Here is a 13317-nt window from a genome sequence, read left to right on the forward strand (position 1 = left end):
AAAAAAAAAAATAGCAGCATTAGTGAGACCAAGTGGTTATGTTGCCTGTGTAGGCCAAACACAGACACACCTGCTTGTCGTTTCCCTTGGTCTGCACCCCGCGGGGAGAAATGAGCTTGCAGGAGGTAGTAAGAGTCCTTCTGAGAAACATGATTACAAGTCTTTGGGATTATCAGCCCCTCTTTCAAGTGGCCTCTGGGTTTTCAAAGAGGCGGTTGTGTTATAAAGGGACGACCTTTAATTTGAAGGAACCAAGCTGGTAAGGGAAGAGCAGGAAGCCTGAAAATGTCAGTGGGTTCTTTGCTGGACTCACAGTTGTGTGCTTCGGTGACCCTTGTAGGGGTAGCCGTCTGCCCCTGAGATGTGCTTGGTCTTTGGGGCTGGCAGTAGGGACTGAGCCTGCTGTTATTTTCTCTGCTCCGAGAGAATATACATTGGAAGAAGGTGTGACCAGCCGTCTGGCTCTCTTGACATTAGCAAAAGAACTCCCACGTCGACTTGAGAATCAAAAGTAGACACACACTCTCAGATGTAGAGCAGCTGAGCTCTGTCTGAATCACACCCCAGGAGCAGCCTGGAGCAGCTCAGTGACATCCAAGGCAATCACACACCCAGGTTTGATGTGTTCTTATGGAAAAACAAGAGTTTCGATTCTGGCTGTTGGCGTTAAGTCTCCCCTTTGTCTGGCTGCGGCTGGTTAATGGGTCACTGTTCAGCTGAGAGCCTGCCACGTACTTGACCACTCAACAGCCTCCAAAGCATATGGACACTGATGCAGCTGTGATGAATTGACCTTGAATTGATGTTTTATCACCTCTGCAGAAAACAGCAGTGAGTGTTCTGATGAAGCTGTTGGGTGTAAAGGCTCGCACGGCGTGTGGTTTGGTTCTTGCTGGCCATGCCGCTGATGGCAGCCTCTGGGGTTGTCCACGCTCAGGAAAGTTCTTTGGTTTTAAAAGCCTAGATGGAATGAGAATGGTGTTCCCCTTTAACATCTCAGCACATTTTGGGAATTCAGACTTGGCTTGTGTCTATGAAGCGTTTGCTTGATGCTGACATCCATTAGTTATCGGTGAGCGAATGTTTTCAGCACATGCACTGGCTTCTCTCTGCCCACAGCGAACCTGTCATCTGTTTATTGCTGTGCCATGAGCTGTGGAGCTGAGGTGCACAGGCTGGCAGCATGAACAGTGAGAGAAGAGGGAGTAAGATTGGGGTGCACACACTGATGTGGAGTCTTTGACTTGGAGAATAACTCACAGTGTCAGAGGGGATGGGATAACCTTTGAAGGACAGTGTCAAGAGAGGCAAGAACCCCAAAATACAGGGAAGGCAGTTGTCTTTAGGTGGTGAGCAAGGGTCACAGGAGTGAGGCAGTTGACAAGGAAAATAATGAGGACACCCCAGCAACCAGCATGCATCAGTGTTTCCTAAAGAGGCATTTTAGAAAAAGATCCAGAAGCAAGAGGCCTGGGGCAGAGCGGACTGTGTGTTTCAGAAGCTGGGGGGAAGTGCAGCTGTCAGAAGTGAGACTGCAGAGCATGGCAGGTATTCCCAGACGTCCTGATTCCAGGGCCAGAAAAGAAGGTTGGAGAAGCAGGGAGAGGAATGAACTGACACACAAGTCAAATTACAGCTTCTCTGTTAGCAACATAGGCAGTTCACCCCACTTTTTTACGAGTCTGGGAACTTCGTATTTGGTGGTTGAAATGAGTTGATACCCTCCTTTTAGGTTTCCACCCCCAGCCCCCCAGCCAAGGGCCCTGCACTTACACCTAACACAGCCCAGCCGGTTTTGTGCAACTTGGGCTGCCAGTTCCCAGATATTAAAATGCTGCGCTGATCCCATCTGGGTGTAGGCCGACTCCTCTCCAGCACACCTTCAGCTCCTTTGCATAGGGTGGGGAGTGGGAGGGCCCATTGTCTTCAAGTTGGGTCCCGTTCTCACACCAAATGTTTTGCTGTGCTGTTCCTGGGCCTCCCCTGGACCTCTGTTGGAGCGGTCAGAGCAGGTCTCGCAGCCCACGGTGACCTCCTTGGGAGCCCTTTCCAGGGACGGCTGCTGATGCCATCCTCATCGCCAGGCTCAGGAATTCATTGGCCTAGGAATCCTTTCCGTCTGTGGGAACTCCCACTAGGGGAGGCACCTCCATGTTTGAGCCTCTTACCCCTTCGCACCCCAGCACGCTTTTTTTCCAGAGGTGTGAAACAGAGCCTGCATTGCTCCCTGAAATTTAGTGGGGCTACTCTGGGCTGGGGAAACAGCTCTTTGGGAGAGGAAGCCACACCTTCCCCTGCGGGAGAACACAGACAGTGGAGGCTTCCCCGTTGTCTTGGAATCAGATGCTCCCACTTGGCCACTTGACTGTGGCCACAGCACCTCCGTGCAGGGACTCCCGAGGTCGCCTGCAGGAGGGATGCGTATGTGTCTCACAGCTTCCTTCAACCTCTCTGCGCCCGAGCCTCCCCACACGTCCTCTCGCCCACTGTCCCCTGGCCCACCCATCCCTGGCCACTTGTGGGACTCGAATGTGGTCTGAGAGAGACCCAGGGCTAACGGACGACTCCTGGCCCAGCTGCATGATTTCTTTGCCGGTCACGGGGATGGGAAAGCCATTGCTTATTGCATGAAGCATTTATGGCTGTTGCAGCAAAGTGCTTTCCTGGGGCAATTGTGAGGCGTCTTCACTCAACAAGGCTAATCCTCCACTACTTAGTAGGTGATTTGACTTGCCCTGGATCTCACAACAGGTTAAGGCCTGGCCTGGCCTGAATCTCAAGCCCCTGGCCTTCCCTTGCCCATGAAGCCTCTTCTTAAGACTTTACGCATTAGACACATTCATTCCTTCATTCATTTGTTCCCCTGGGCATCTATTCATTCAGCTTATAGCCAGTTACGTAATTCGGTTTTCAGGTGGAGCTATGTTAAATGTTTGGCTTGAATAGTGGTTAGCCAAGAGAGAATTCCTGGAACTGTTCTAAGCAGGAGTGTCCCTTGAGTCTCGGCTAAGCACCCAGGGAGCAGACATCACCCCTTAGAAGGGTCTGGGCTCCAGCTGTTCATGCCAGCTGAACACCAGCCCTGCTCGAAACTTCTCTGGCTCGCCCTCCTTAGCAGGTGTATAATAGAGCTTCCAGATGTTTCCCAGAAGGTGGCTCCATGCTGTTGCTATATGGGTGTGAGCTTTCAAATCTAACATGGGTTTGGGTCCTGGCCGGGCCAGAGCCATGTAGTCATGAGTGAATTTCTCAGCACCTCCAAGCCTCGGCTGCCTTTTCTGTCAAACGGGAGACAATATCACCTTGCTTGAGTTGTAAGAGGATGTGTATGCTGTGCTTAGCATGGTCTCTGCCACTGGGCTTGTGATCTTGTGTTTGTGGCATTATAGAAATTGTGAGAATGACCCCAAATCCTTGCAGGGATTTGCAAGGAAAAGCCCTCAAATCCCTGATGTGCAATGGAGGCAGATCGAGGGGACCTCTGGGGGATTGCGCACCCAGAGGCTGAGGCCAGGTGTGTCCTTGACCTTCCTCTGGCGAGCGCCTCAGTGTCTCTCCAGCCAGGTCACGTGTGCCAGATGTCCTTCTGTCCTTCCATCCTCACCCCATGTGGCCACCTCCTTCGTATACCCTCCTCCTAGCAGTTTCAATTGCTACCCAGCCTACTGCCACTGCAGGGGAATTTACTGGGGGAATTCACAGGACAGCCCTGCAAGCACACCTCCCCACCGTGCAACACCCCCCATCACCCACTGGCTTCAGGAAGAGGAAGGAAGGAGCTTCTTGGGAGACTGACGTGCAGAAAGGGTAGGGCCTGCCCCAAGGCTCCTGGAGGCTGCCTGCAGGGGCACACATCTCAGAGTGAGAGTCCCAGGCTGCTGTCACCACACTCTGAGGGATCCCAGATCTTGTGCCAGTGTTTCTACCACTTGGGGAGGCTTATTATTATGACCACCTGTTAACTGTATTGTAGGGGGAGCTCTGGGCAGAACCAGGTATTCACCTGGGGGGTTGCATGCCCAGAGGCTGCGGCCTTTCCCCTGTCTGTCCTCAGTTTCTCCCTAGATAACAATTTGCTTTAAAACAAAGTAAGAACCTACTTTGCCCCTACCTTTCCATATGACTCAGTCATTATAATAATCAATACATGTGACAGACAGTCTGGCAGGTGAGAGAGATTCCACTCTTTCCAAATAAGGGGGGCATGCAGGGGAAGCCCCTTAAAGCCCTACTATTTTCCACTCTGGATCTACAAGCTTTCCGCAAATAACTGTGCCGTCACTGCCCCCCGCCCCCAGTTCTAACCAAAGCCATGATCTCCCCTTGAACAGACCCATCTCTCTGTCCCCTTCCAAATCTCAGGCTGTTGCCACCATGGAAACTGGCGAGGTTCATCCTGCCTAACCCTGTAACTTCAAGCATCTGGTGAAACACTTGGAGGAAAACAACTGCCAATATGCCCACACGAACTATGTCTGTGCAGCATGGAAACCAGAGACTGAACCCCCCAAACGCGCCTTTTGTTATGTACAACAGAAGGACTTGCTGTATTTGTTCACCCAGAAGGTGTTCAGGCGCCTTCTGTAGGTACTGTGGAGAAAGCAGTGAAGGAGCAGGACTTTCTGCTATTCTCACTCTATTCTCATTTAATCTGTGTAGGTAAAAATGAGACAAATGGTCTTTGCTTATTAGAAGCCAAAAAGGGAACTTAGAAGGGCAGTAATTCTACCTGTAACTACAACTTTATCTTGTAGGTTTTGGAAACAGAAGGGACGTGAACAGAATTTCCAGATTCTTCCTAGGAGCATCAGTGTTAGGAAACTGCTAGAAACACAGATGTCAGGCCCTGCCCAGCGCTCCCCTGCAGATAAATTTGAACCCGATCCCCTAGGAGAGTCCTGCAGCGGTGGGAAGTTTGGGAAGTGTTGTTCTCCTGTGAGCCAGGGTTGATCTAACGTCCCTCAGATCCTCGCTAACTAATCGTGTCCCGATATGTTTTCTGGAATGCTCACTACTCCAAGACAAGCATGGTGGTGGAATCTTCTGTGACCAGAATTCATATTTCTTGTCCTTTCTTCCTGATTGTCACTGGACTTCCAGGCCTCACAGTCACTGTTCAACAGGAGCCACGATTCTTGTATTTGTTTTGTCATTTTATGCTTTTTTGCAGGAATCTGTCTGCACAGGCTTCCAAGCTGGAAAAAAGTCACAATGTTGAATTTACCTTTTTTATTTTTTTTAATTCCTCCCTCCTTTCCTTACTCCCTGAGCAAATCCAGATTGAACACACCCTAGGCATGCTGCATGTTCCAGGCTGTGCAGACAGTGTCTCCTGTGTTTACAAAGGGTGTACCATCTCGATGTGAACGCAAGACAAATACACTTGAAATGTAGTTAAACCTCTATGTAGATTACACTATGATATATTTTGAGAACCCATATCCAGGCCTCAGATGGAATCTAGAAGCAAGGTTGAAATGTCTCTCTTGAAACAAAGCTTTAGAAAAACCTATGCTATCATGCATAAAACCACCTGTGTCGTTGCTGAGAGTTTGTTGAATTTTGGATCCAACTCGGTAGCAAGGTCTTCTCATTCCTCACCAATAAAATTAGGCGTGGAGAGAAAGGGTTTCTGAATGACAACAACTCACGTAGCTGAAAACAGTTACATAACCTGGAGCAGCTGGAGAAGAACAGTGAGTAGCCCGGAAGGACATGGGCATGTTTAGAAAAAGCTCAACACCAGATGCTCCCAGTGTTAGGTCTGAGTTGTCAGGGAAAGCGCTGTAGCTGGGCACAGGCGTGTCTTTTGCTTAGCAAGACAAAAGTGTGCGGTGTGCATGGTAAAGTTATGCCAGAGCAAATTAAAATATGCATGTGGGGGCCTCCCTGGTGGTGAACAGGTGAAAGTCTCGGCACTATCAAGCAATCTGCAGCCACTGCAACGTAAGTTTGATCTCAGGCCAGGCAGCTGACCCATATGGCCCAGCAGATCGCTGTTGTCTCCCTGCTGCTCCCTCAGCGCTGTATTTCAGTCTATTCATTCTGCTCCACACTCTGTCTCTGGTGAATCCTCTCAATCCCCCCGGCACCTGCACACATGTGGCCTACACTCAGGTCTTGTATGCATGAATAACATAAATCTTTAAAGTAAAATAAATCATCTAGTAACTTGAAAAGTTTAACTTTTACAAACCTTCTTCCCCAGTTCGTTGCAGGAAGCTAGTGTCTTGTTGGAATGGCGGCAATTGTGCTGGTCTAAACTTCTGGGATGGAGAGGTGGGATCCACCCACCTGAGTTAGTTCGTGGGGTGGCCTTGACCAGAGGGAGCTGGCTCCCGAAGTGCTCCCCAATCACAGACATGTCCTCTTGCCTTGAGCCGAGCTGGCCCTTGATTGTCATCTCTTCTGGGAGGTCTGTGGTCTGCGTGGGGAGTTGAGTCTTTTTGTAGATTGAGCGGCCCATTCTCCAGCACATTCTACTCGGAATCCTGGTTGTGGACATGTGTCAGATGTCTGGAGGTCACCAATTCCAACACAGGCTGTTGAGTCTGAAGTCCTTAAATTGTCACCACTTGTGAAGTTTTATGGTGACAAGACGTGGAGGCCTCTTGTGAACCAGAGAAAATTGTGAAGCTGAGCAGTTAGGACGAGGGACGGTTTCTCTGCGAGCTCCCTTTCACCTTCCTTCCGTCTTTTCTCCCCTCCCCACTTAGCCTGTTCACACAAGATATCATTGTAAAATAATATAAGCCTAGAGAGAAAATTAAAATGGTTAAAATAACCATCTGTATACACACTGTTTTCAGACTTGTAGGTGGTTTCATGCTTCTGGCTTACATTGGCCAGCTTTGGTGCACTTTCTAACTTCTGGGGGTACCTTCCTTACAAATGAATTTCTGGGTCCATGGGATGGACTCCAAATTATACATATTGCTCACTCGTTCCTCCAAATCTCCCTGTGCGGTACAGGTGGGGATGATGTTGGTTTTCACTTTATGAAGTCCGGAGTGAGGTCCGACGCCCCGTTTTGTGATTTTTGTTGGCGTTGTGATAGCCTACGTCCCTGTGCAGACTCAGAGGACTTTTCACTCTGGGCTGACCATAGCATGCCCCACTTACAAATTTCAGTTGTGGACACTTCACTGGGACTGGCCGCCTGAGTCTGGGTAGAAGGCAGCAACCGAGACCGGAGACCGAGCCTCATGAAGAATCACTGCACTCCGATGTCATTGCTCATGAGAAGTCTGACACAGAAGTGATTAACCTGAGCATTTGCGGGGCTGTCGTGTCAAGAGAAATTGGATTCCCTCTGGGAGGTTCTAACTACAAAACAAGCAGCTGAGGTTGGATGGACCTAGGCAGGCAAGATTGAGTTTAACGTGCAAGAGCCTTGTCTGGCAGAAGGTCTGAAAATGGATTGAGCCCCCCAGTTCCCTCTACATCCCTGGAGACACTGTGCAGGGCCCCACAGCTACCTCTGGGACAATACACATGGCCAGTGTGTAAAGGGAATTCGTTATAAGTGTTTGAATTGGGAGCCTTGGTGCAAACATCTCAACTGCAGGCCTGGAGCTTGGTTTCAGGGCTCTGCTTTCAGCCCTCTCTGGTGGAGGCCTTCCTTCCCTTCTGGAACCTTCTCATCTGCCCTTTGCCACACGTAGCTCACGACAAATAGGAGTGATGATGTTTCACATTCTGTTCAGTCGTTTAGCAGCCCAGGCAAGAGATGGTTCCTTGATTGTGTTTTCCTTGTATTTTCCCAACCACGAGTCCCAGGCTTGAGACTTAGACATCTGGTTACAAGTCACAGGTTTTTTTTTTTTTTTTAAAACGATTTATTTATTTATGCACGCAAGAACTGGGGTGTTTGCCAGAGGTGTGAGGGTGAGAGTATTCACCAGAGACATGGTAGAGAGCACCATAGGAGGATTTCCTGAAATATGTTGCTGAGGGGAGCAGCAGGGTAACAGGGGAGATCTGTTGAGCCATGTAGATCCCCTCCCTGGCTGGGGATTGAACGGGGATTGAACTTGTGTTGAAGTGGCTCAGGTAGCTTCATGGTGCTGAGACGTAACCCCTTGCACCGCCAGGGAGGCCCCAGTCAGGGTTCTTCACACTCTGTTTGTTCATTTCTGGGGAGCCTTCTTCTCCCGCTCTCTGTAAAGACTTCCAGGCCTGGTTTCACCATCTTGTGATCTGTAGCCGCCCTGTGCTGTTTCTGAATCCTACCTGTGGTTTGCAGCATCCTTGCTGAGCCCTTTAACATTTTGGGGGTCATGCATTTTCCTTATTTCGCTGTGGATACTTGAAGAGGTTAGCAAAATGCCAGATATTCTGCCACGTCCACTGGACAGTGAGGCAAATTGCCCAGCTGATTTGAACATTGCCAACACAGCTGTTTAGGTCATAACCAGACCTTTTCCCTGGAAGCGTGTGGTCTGGTAAACAGCAAGAGGGCGGCACTGGGGTCAGGTGGAGAGGCAGAACCTCTTGCTCCACCGTGAAGTCGCCCAACCAGAACCGGCATTTGAGAGAGCCGGCTTCGTACTGTGCCCGGTGGCGGGCCCAGGGGACATGCTTCTGAGCCTGTGGCTAGTTCTCTCTCTGTGGAGTTTTTGGGGGAGGCTGGAGGGCGGTTGGAGTACCAGTTAACGTGCCTGGCACTGTGACTGGGTTCTTATGCGTGGTAAGCACATTTAATCCTCAGATTTACCCTCTAAAGGAAGGATTATTTGAGGCTCAGAAAAGTTGTCACCGGACCTGCCAAGGTGTCACTAAACAACAGATTCTAAAGGCTCTCGCCTAAGTCGAAGACAGCAAAGTTGAGGCCCAGGATGGCCTGCCCGAGTCTGGAAGCCTCCAGTCTCTCTGGCTTCTTCTGGGCACACCCTGGGCTTCCTGCCCAGCCAGGTGCCCTGTGGGAGGATGGGAGAGGCGGCCTGTCCCCATCTGCTGGCCCTTCACAGTCCCACTGTGGCTCTTAAATCTGGGTCTCACCTGTAGTCTCAACTCCTGAGCAAGCTCAGGGCATACATGAACTCGTTTCTCAGGAGATGCTTTTAGCAAACTGCACTGGAGTGTGTGTGTGTGTGTGTGTGTGTGTGTGTGTGTGTGTGTGGTTATTTCTGATTATGTCATTTGAATGGCTAGCTATTTTGTGGAAACTAGTTCGTCACTTCCATTTTGGAGCTCTTAGGATATACTCTCTCCTTCTTGGTTGGCGAAGTCAAATCAATGCTAAGAAATGACCTTCAGACACTAAGTACTACTCAGTTTTCCAGTCTGCATTCCTGCTGTCTTCTTGGAGGTTCAGGAATAAGTCTGTGCTTGTCACACTTGGTGCTCTGCTGAAAATAACGACTTACTACTCTGCTAGTGAAGTCACCACTTGGAAGTGGCAGGAATCCAAATTTGCCCAAAAGCTGTGTGAGGTGCAGTGAACAATCTAAGCAAAAAAGACAGAGATAAACCAGGTGTTTTATTTATAAGTGCCACTTAGCCAAATTAATCCTGATAACTGAAGTAAAATTAGACTAACAATTATGACAAATTGATGTATTTTGCAATTGTTTACCTCCCTACTTAGCATTTGGGATAAACCTTTAAGCATCTGAGGAGGGAATTGTCTACAATGGTCCATTCCTGCCTTGCCCCAGGATTCTCTCAGCCCTTAGTCCCCTCCCCCCTGTTGCTTCTTTTAAAAATCAGAGACAAATTTCAACTCCCCACCCAATGCTCTTTGCTGGTATTTTTGTTTCTCTTTAGGTATCATCCGATTTTCTTTTCCTTTCCCACTGACATCGGCTTATTTCATATGAATGCGTAATATATTAAATGCATATGCATTTAAAATATTGTTTTGATTTTGTTTGTGAATTGTTTCTCTTCAAGGGCCTGTCTGGGGAAATGAGTAATTTTTCATATCCTGTTCTTGCAGGAAGAATTTTAAATCGTTTCTCCAAAGACATCGGGCATATGGATGACTTGCTGCCGCTGACATTTCTCGATTTCATCCAGGTAACATCAGAGTAACATCAAGTGCTCAAGGCCCTTTTGTGGGGGCTCGGGTGGGCCTCCCCGCCAGGCGATGTGTCATGTTATCTTAGCACAAGGCCATGTTTGTAAAAGGAAGGTGTGGCTGTGATTCGGAGGCTAAGTTAACATGAGTAACACCCGTGTGTGGGTGTATCCTCACCTTCATGTCAAGGTTGGTTCAAAGCTGCTACATGCTTGGTAAGTGCTTCTCCACCTGCCTTCCAGGTATCTGGCGTGGATTGCACTTCACTGTGAACACATTTCATAATATAGAAACAATCACCTCTCACGGAAAGATAGCCTAGATTAACTAAATTATGCATTGTATTACCACAAAGGGCAAATATTTACAGCACCGTTTTTTGGATAAAACCAGGTGTGGTTACTTACAAAGAAAAGATTAGGAATAATAAGGTGAAAATAATACTTTTGTTAACAAGGACAATAGAGAGCAGTTATGACAGATACAAAGCCTTTAAAGGCAAGTATGTTTAAGCCAATAATTTGATTCCAGGATCAAAGTCATTTCAGAAAATGTCTTTTTTGTTGTTAAGTTTTCCTAGGTAGCTTTTTCTTTTCACGTGTTGATTGCTCTGAGTCTTAGAGGATCTTTAACAAAAACTGAAAGCCAAACCCACAACCCTGAGAAACACTTTCTTCTAAAGCATTTGTTTTGTCTATAAACCTGGGGTTCCAAAGAATAACATGGGCACTCCTCTCTCCTCACCATCATTGCGCATGTGCTGTTTGTTTGCTGCTTCATTCTGTGTCCTTTTCTGTGGTGTGTCTTCATTTCCAAGTGTTTATTTGGAAATGACATACAGTCATTTGTAAATGACATACAAACCACGCATCTCCTCAAATTCCCGCTGTTATTTGCCCATATCCAACCTTCCTCTTTTTCCTGGCCACCAGGTCACAGTCATTAACCAGGAATTCATTTTTTTTTTTTAAAGATTTATTTAATTGTGCATACAGAACTGGGGTAGGGATACATGCCAGAGATGCAGGGGCGCTGAGAGGATTCACCAGAGACAGAGTGGGGAGCGGAACAGGCAGATTGACGAAGTACACTGCTGAGGGGAGCAGCGGGCGGGTCAGGAGAGGTCTGTTGCTCCATGTGGGTCACTACCAGGGGTGGGGATCGAACTTGCACTGATGAGGCTGCAGCCGTGATAGGGGACAATCCGGCCTCACTTGCTTCCTTTGCACCCCAGGGACATGGGTCTGTTGGGATCCTCTCACTCCATCTTGGTGAGACTCGGCATGGCCGAATACCGGCAGCCCTCAGTCGCTGATCTCTTGGCTCTAAACAGCAAAGGTAAATTGGCCCACGATTGTCTCCAAAAAAGGCCTTTTGGGTAAAGGGTAACTCAGTTATCAGTTATGATAAAGAGCTATTGTCACTGGTTTTGTTCACAGGTGCCTTTAATAAGGCCTCCCATAATCCCTTCAGGAAGAAATATTTTCTCCTTTTAAAAATAGTATTAGCTAAATATAAAAGCCCTGATCCCTGCCATTGTTGTCGGTTCTTTGAGGGACATTTCCCAACATTCATTGTTTAAATGGTTGTCAGGAGGAATCAAGTGAAACTTCATGGACAATGCCGTCACGGGTTCATCTTACTTTGTGTGCTCAAGCCTTGTGCTGAGCATTTGCATTCGACGAGAGGGCTTTTGAGGGAGGCTGCACCAGGGTCCTTTGGAAGCGTTTGGGCCTGTGGCCTTTCGCGCAAGGGCAGGTTTTTCCCTAAACTCACAACAAAATGAATTCAACCTGCCCTCACATAAAGGACAACAGAAACCCAACCTGTACATTGATTCCCCTCCCCACCCCCTTTCCCCTGTTTAAAGTTGGATAGGACTCTGTAGGGATGAAAACAACCCTAGTGGTCCTAGTGGTGTTCTGGGACTCTTAATGGAATCATGTAAACTTAAAATAAACACTATTATGGTAAGCACATAGAATGAAAACTAATTTTCCAAATCAAATACATTATATTCAATTCATTTTCCCCAATCAACCAAATGTTTAAAACCTGTTAGTTATAACAGCAATCTCCTGGAAATTAATTAGAAGCCTATTAGCTCTGCTAGCTGAGCCGAGTGAAGAGTGGTGCTCTTTACATCTCTAAATAGGCTTCCGAATCAAAGCCAAGCAAGGTCAAAGTGACAGGCAGGTCGACTGTCACCTCCCAGCTCTGCTGAAGCAGTTGATCCAATTGTTGTTTTTCCTGGAGGGGACCAGGGGCTACTCCTTGAAAGGTAATTTTGTCGACTTTGAGTCAACCCTTTTAATATTTAAAAATCTAAGCGGTCAGGTAAGACATGGCAGCACGAATAGAGTCTCCGTCAAGCCTGCTAAAATGGAAATGACATGTAGGTCTCTGCTCTAGCTTCCGGACTCTTTTAAAGACTCTCTTTAACCCTTTCAGAACTCATGTAGCAGATTTTCTTTGTATCTCCTGGTGACATTAAGGAAATTTGCAACCTACCTTCAGAGGTTCCAGAGGCCTTAAATTTAATGTCCCTCACCCAGTCCTCTGGGCAAGATTACCCCACCACTGGCATTCTCTCCTGTGCTCTGGAGTTCCCAGAACTAGAGTCCTCAACCCCAAGCTGCATCTGACTCTACTGTTGAGTTTACTTTTTAAAGATTCAAGCACAGACATAAGTAAATTGGTGGTAGGAAGCCCATGAGGATTATAGTTGAGATGAAAAATGCACAGTATGTAAAATGATGTTAAATTGTGCATAGAGGAACCAGGCTATTTGTGACAGAGGTGTGGGTAGGGGGGTGAGAGAACTCAGCAGAGACAGAGTGGGGAACACAACAGACATATACACTGAAATACACTGTTTAGGGAGCAGCAGGCTCCATGAAGGTCAGCGCCCTGGCCAGGGGTCAAAGGCCCAGTCATTAATAGTGCTGAGCCTTAACCCCTTCATCACCTCAACTGTTGCGTTGAAAAGGATCTGGGCGCCGTGGCTTCAACAGCACTTACAAGAACTGAGAAATGGAAGGACATGGAGGAGGTTAGCATGGCCCCTTCACACACTCCTGAAACTGTCCCTGTTTACAAAGTGTTTCCTACCCCTTGGGAGACATTAAAAACTTGGGCCCTCCCTGGTGGTGCAGCAGGTTCAAGTACAGCACTAAGAAGCTAAAGACACTTCAACATGAGTTTGATCCCCACCCTGGTGGTGACCTCTCCTGCCTTGCCTGCTGCTCCCCTCAGCATTGGACTTCTTTGATCTGCCTGTTCTGCTCCCCACTCTG

At 48.0% G+C, this 13317-nt stretch overlaps 1 protein-coding gene across 1 annotated transcript in view; it reads left to right on the top strand.

The window, feature by feature from the left end:
* Positions 1 to 13317, top strand: part of ABCC4 (ATP-binding cassette, sub-family C (CFTR/MRP), member 4) — a 166436-nt gene that overhangs the window by 85962 nt on the left and 67157 nt on the right. Inside the window, exon 21 of the mRNA XM_004680297.2 lies at positions 9941 to 10020. Within this exon, the coding sequence (XP_004680354.2) occupies positions 9941 to 10020 (80 nt within the window). The remainder of the gene's footprint in view (positions 1 to 9940; positions 10021 to 13317) is intronic.

Source organism: Condylura cristata, unplaced genomic scaffold, assembly GCF_000260355.1.
Source record: "Condylura cristata isolate star-nosed mole 26May11 unplaced genomic scaffold, ConCri1.0 scaffold00010, whole genome shotgun sequence".
NCBI classification, from domain to species: Eukaryota; Metazoa; Chordata; class Mammalia; order Eulipotyphla; family Talpidae; genus Condylura; species Condylura cristata.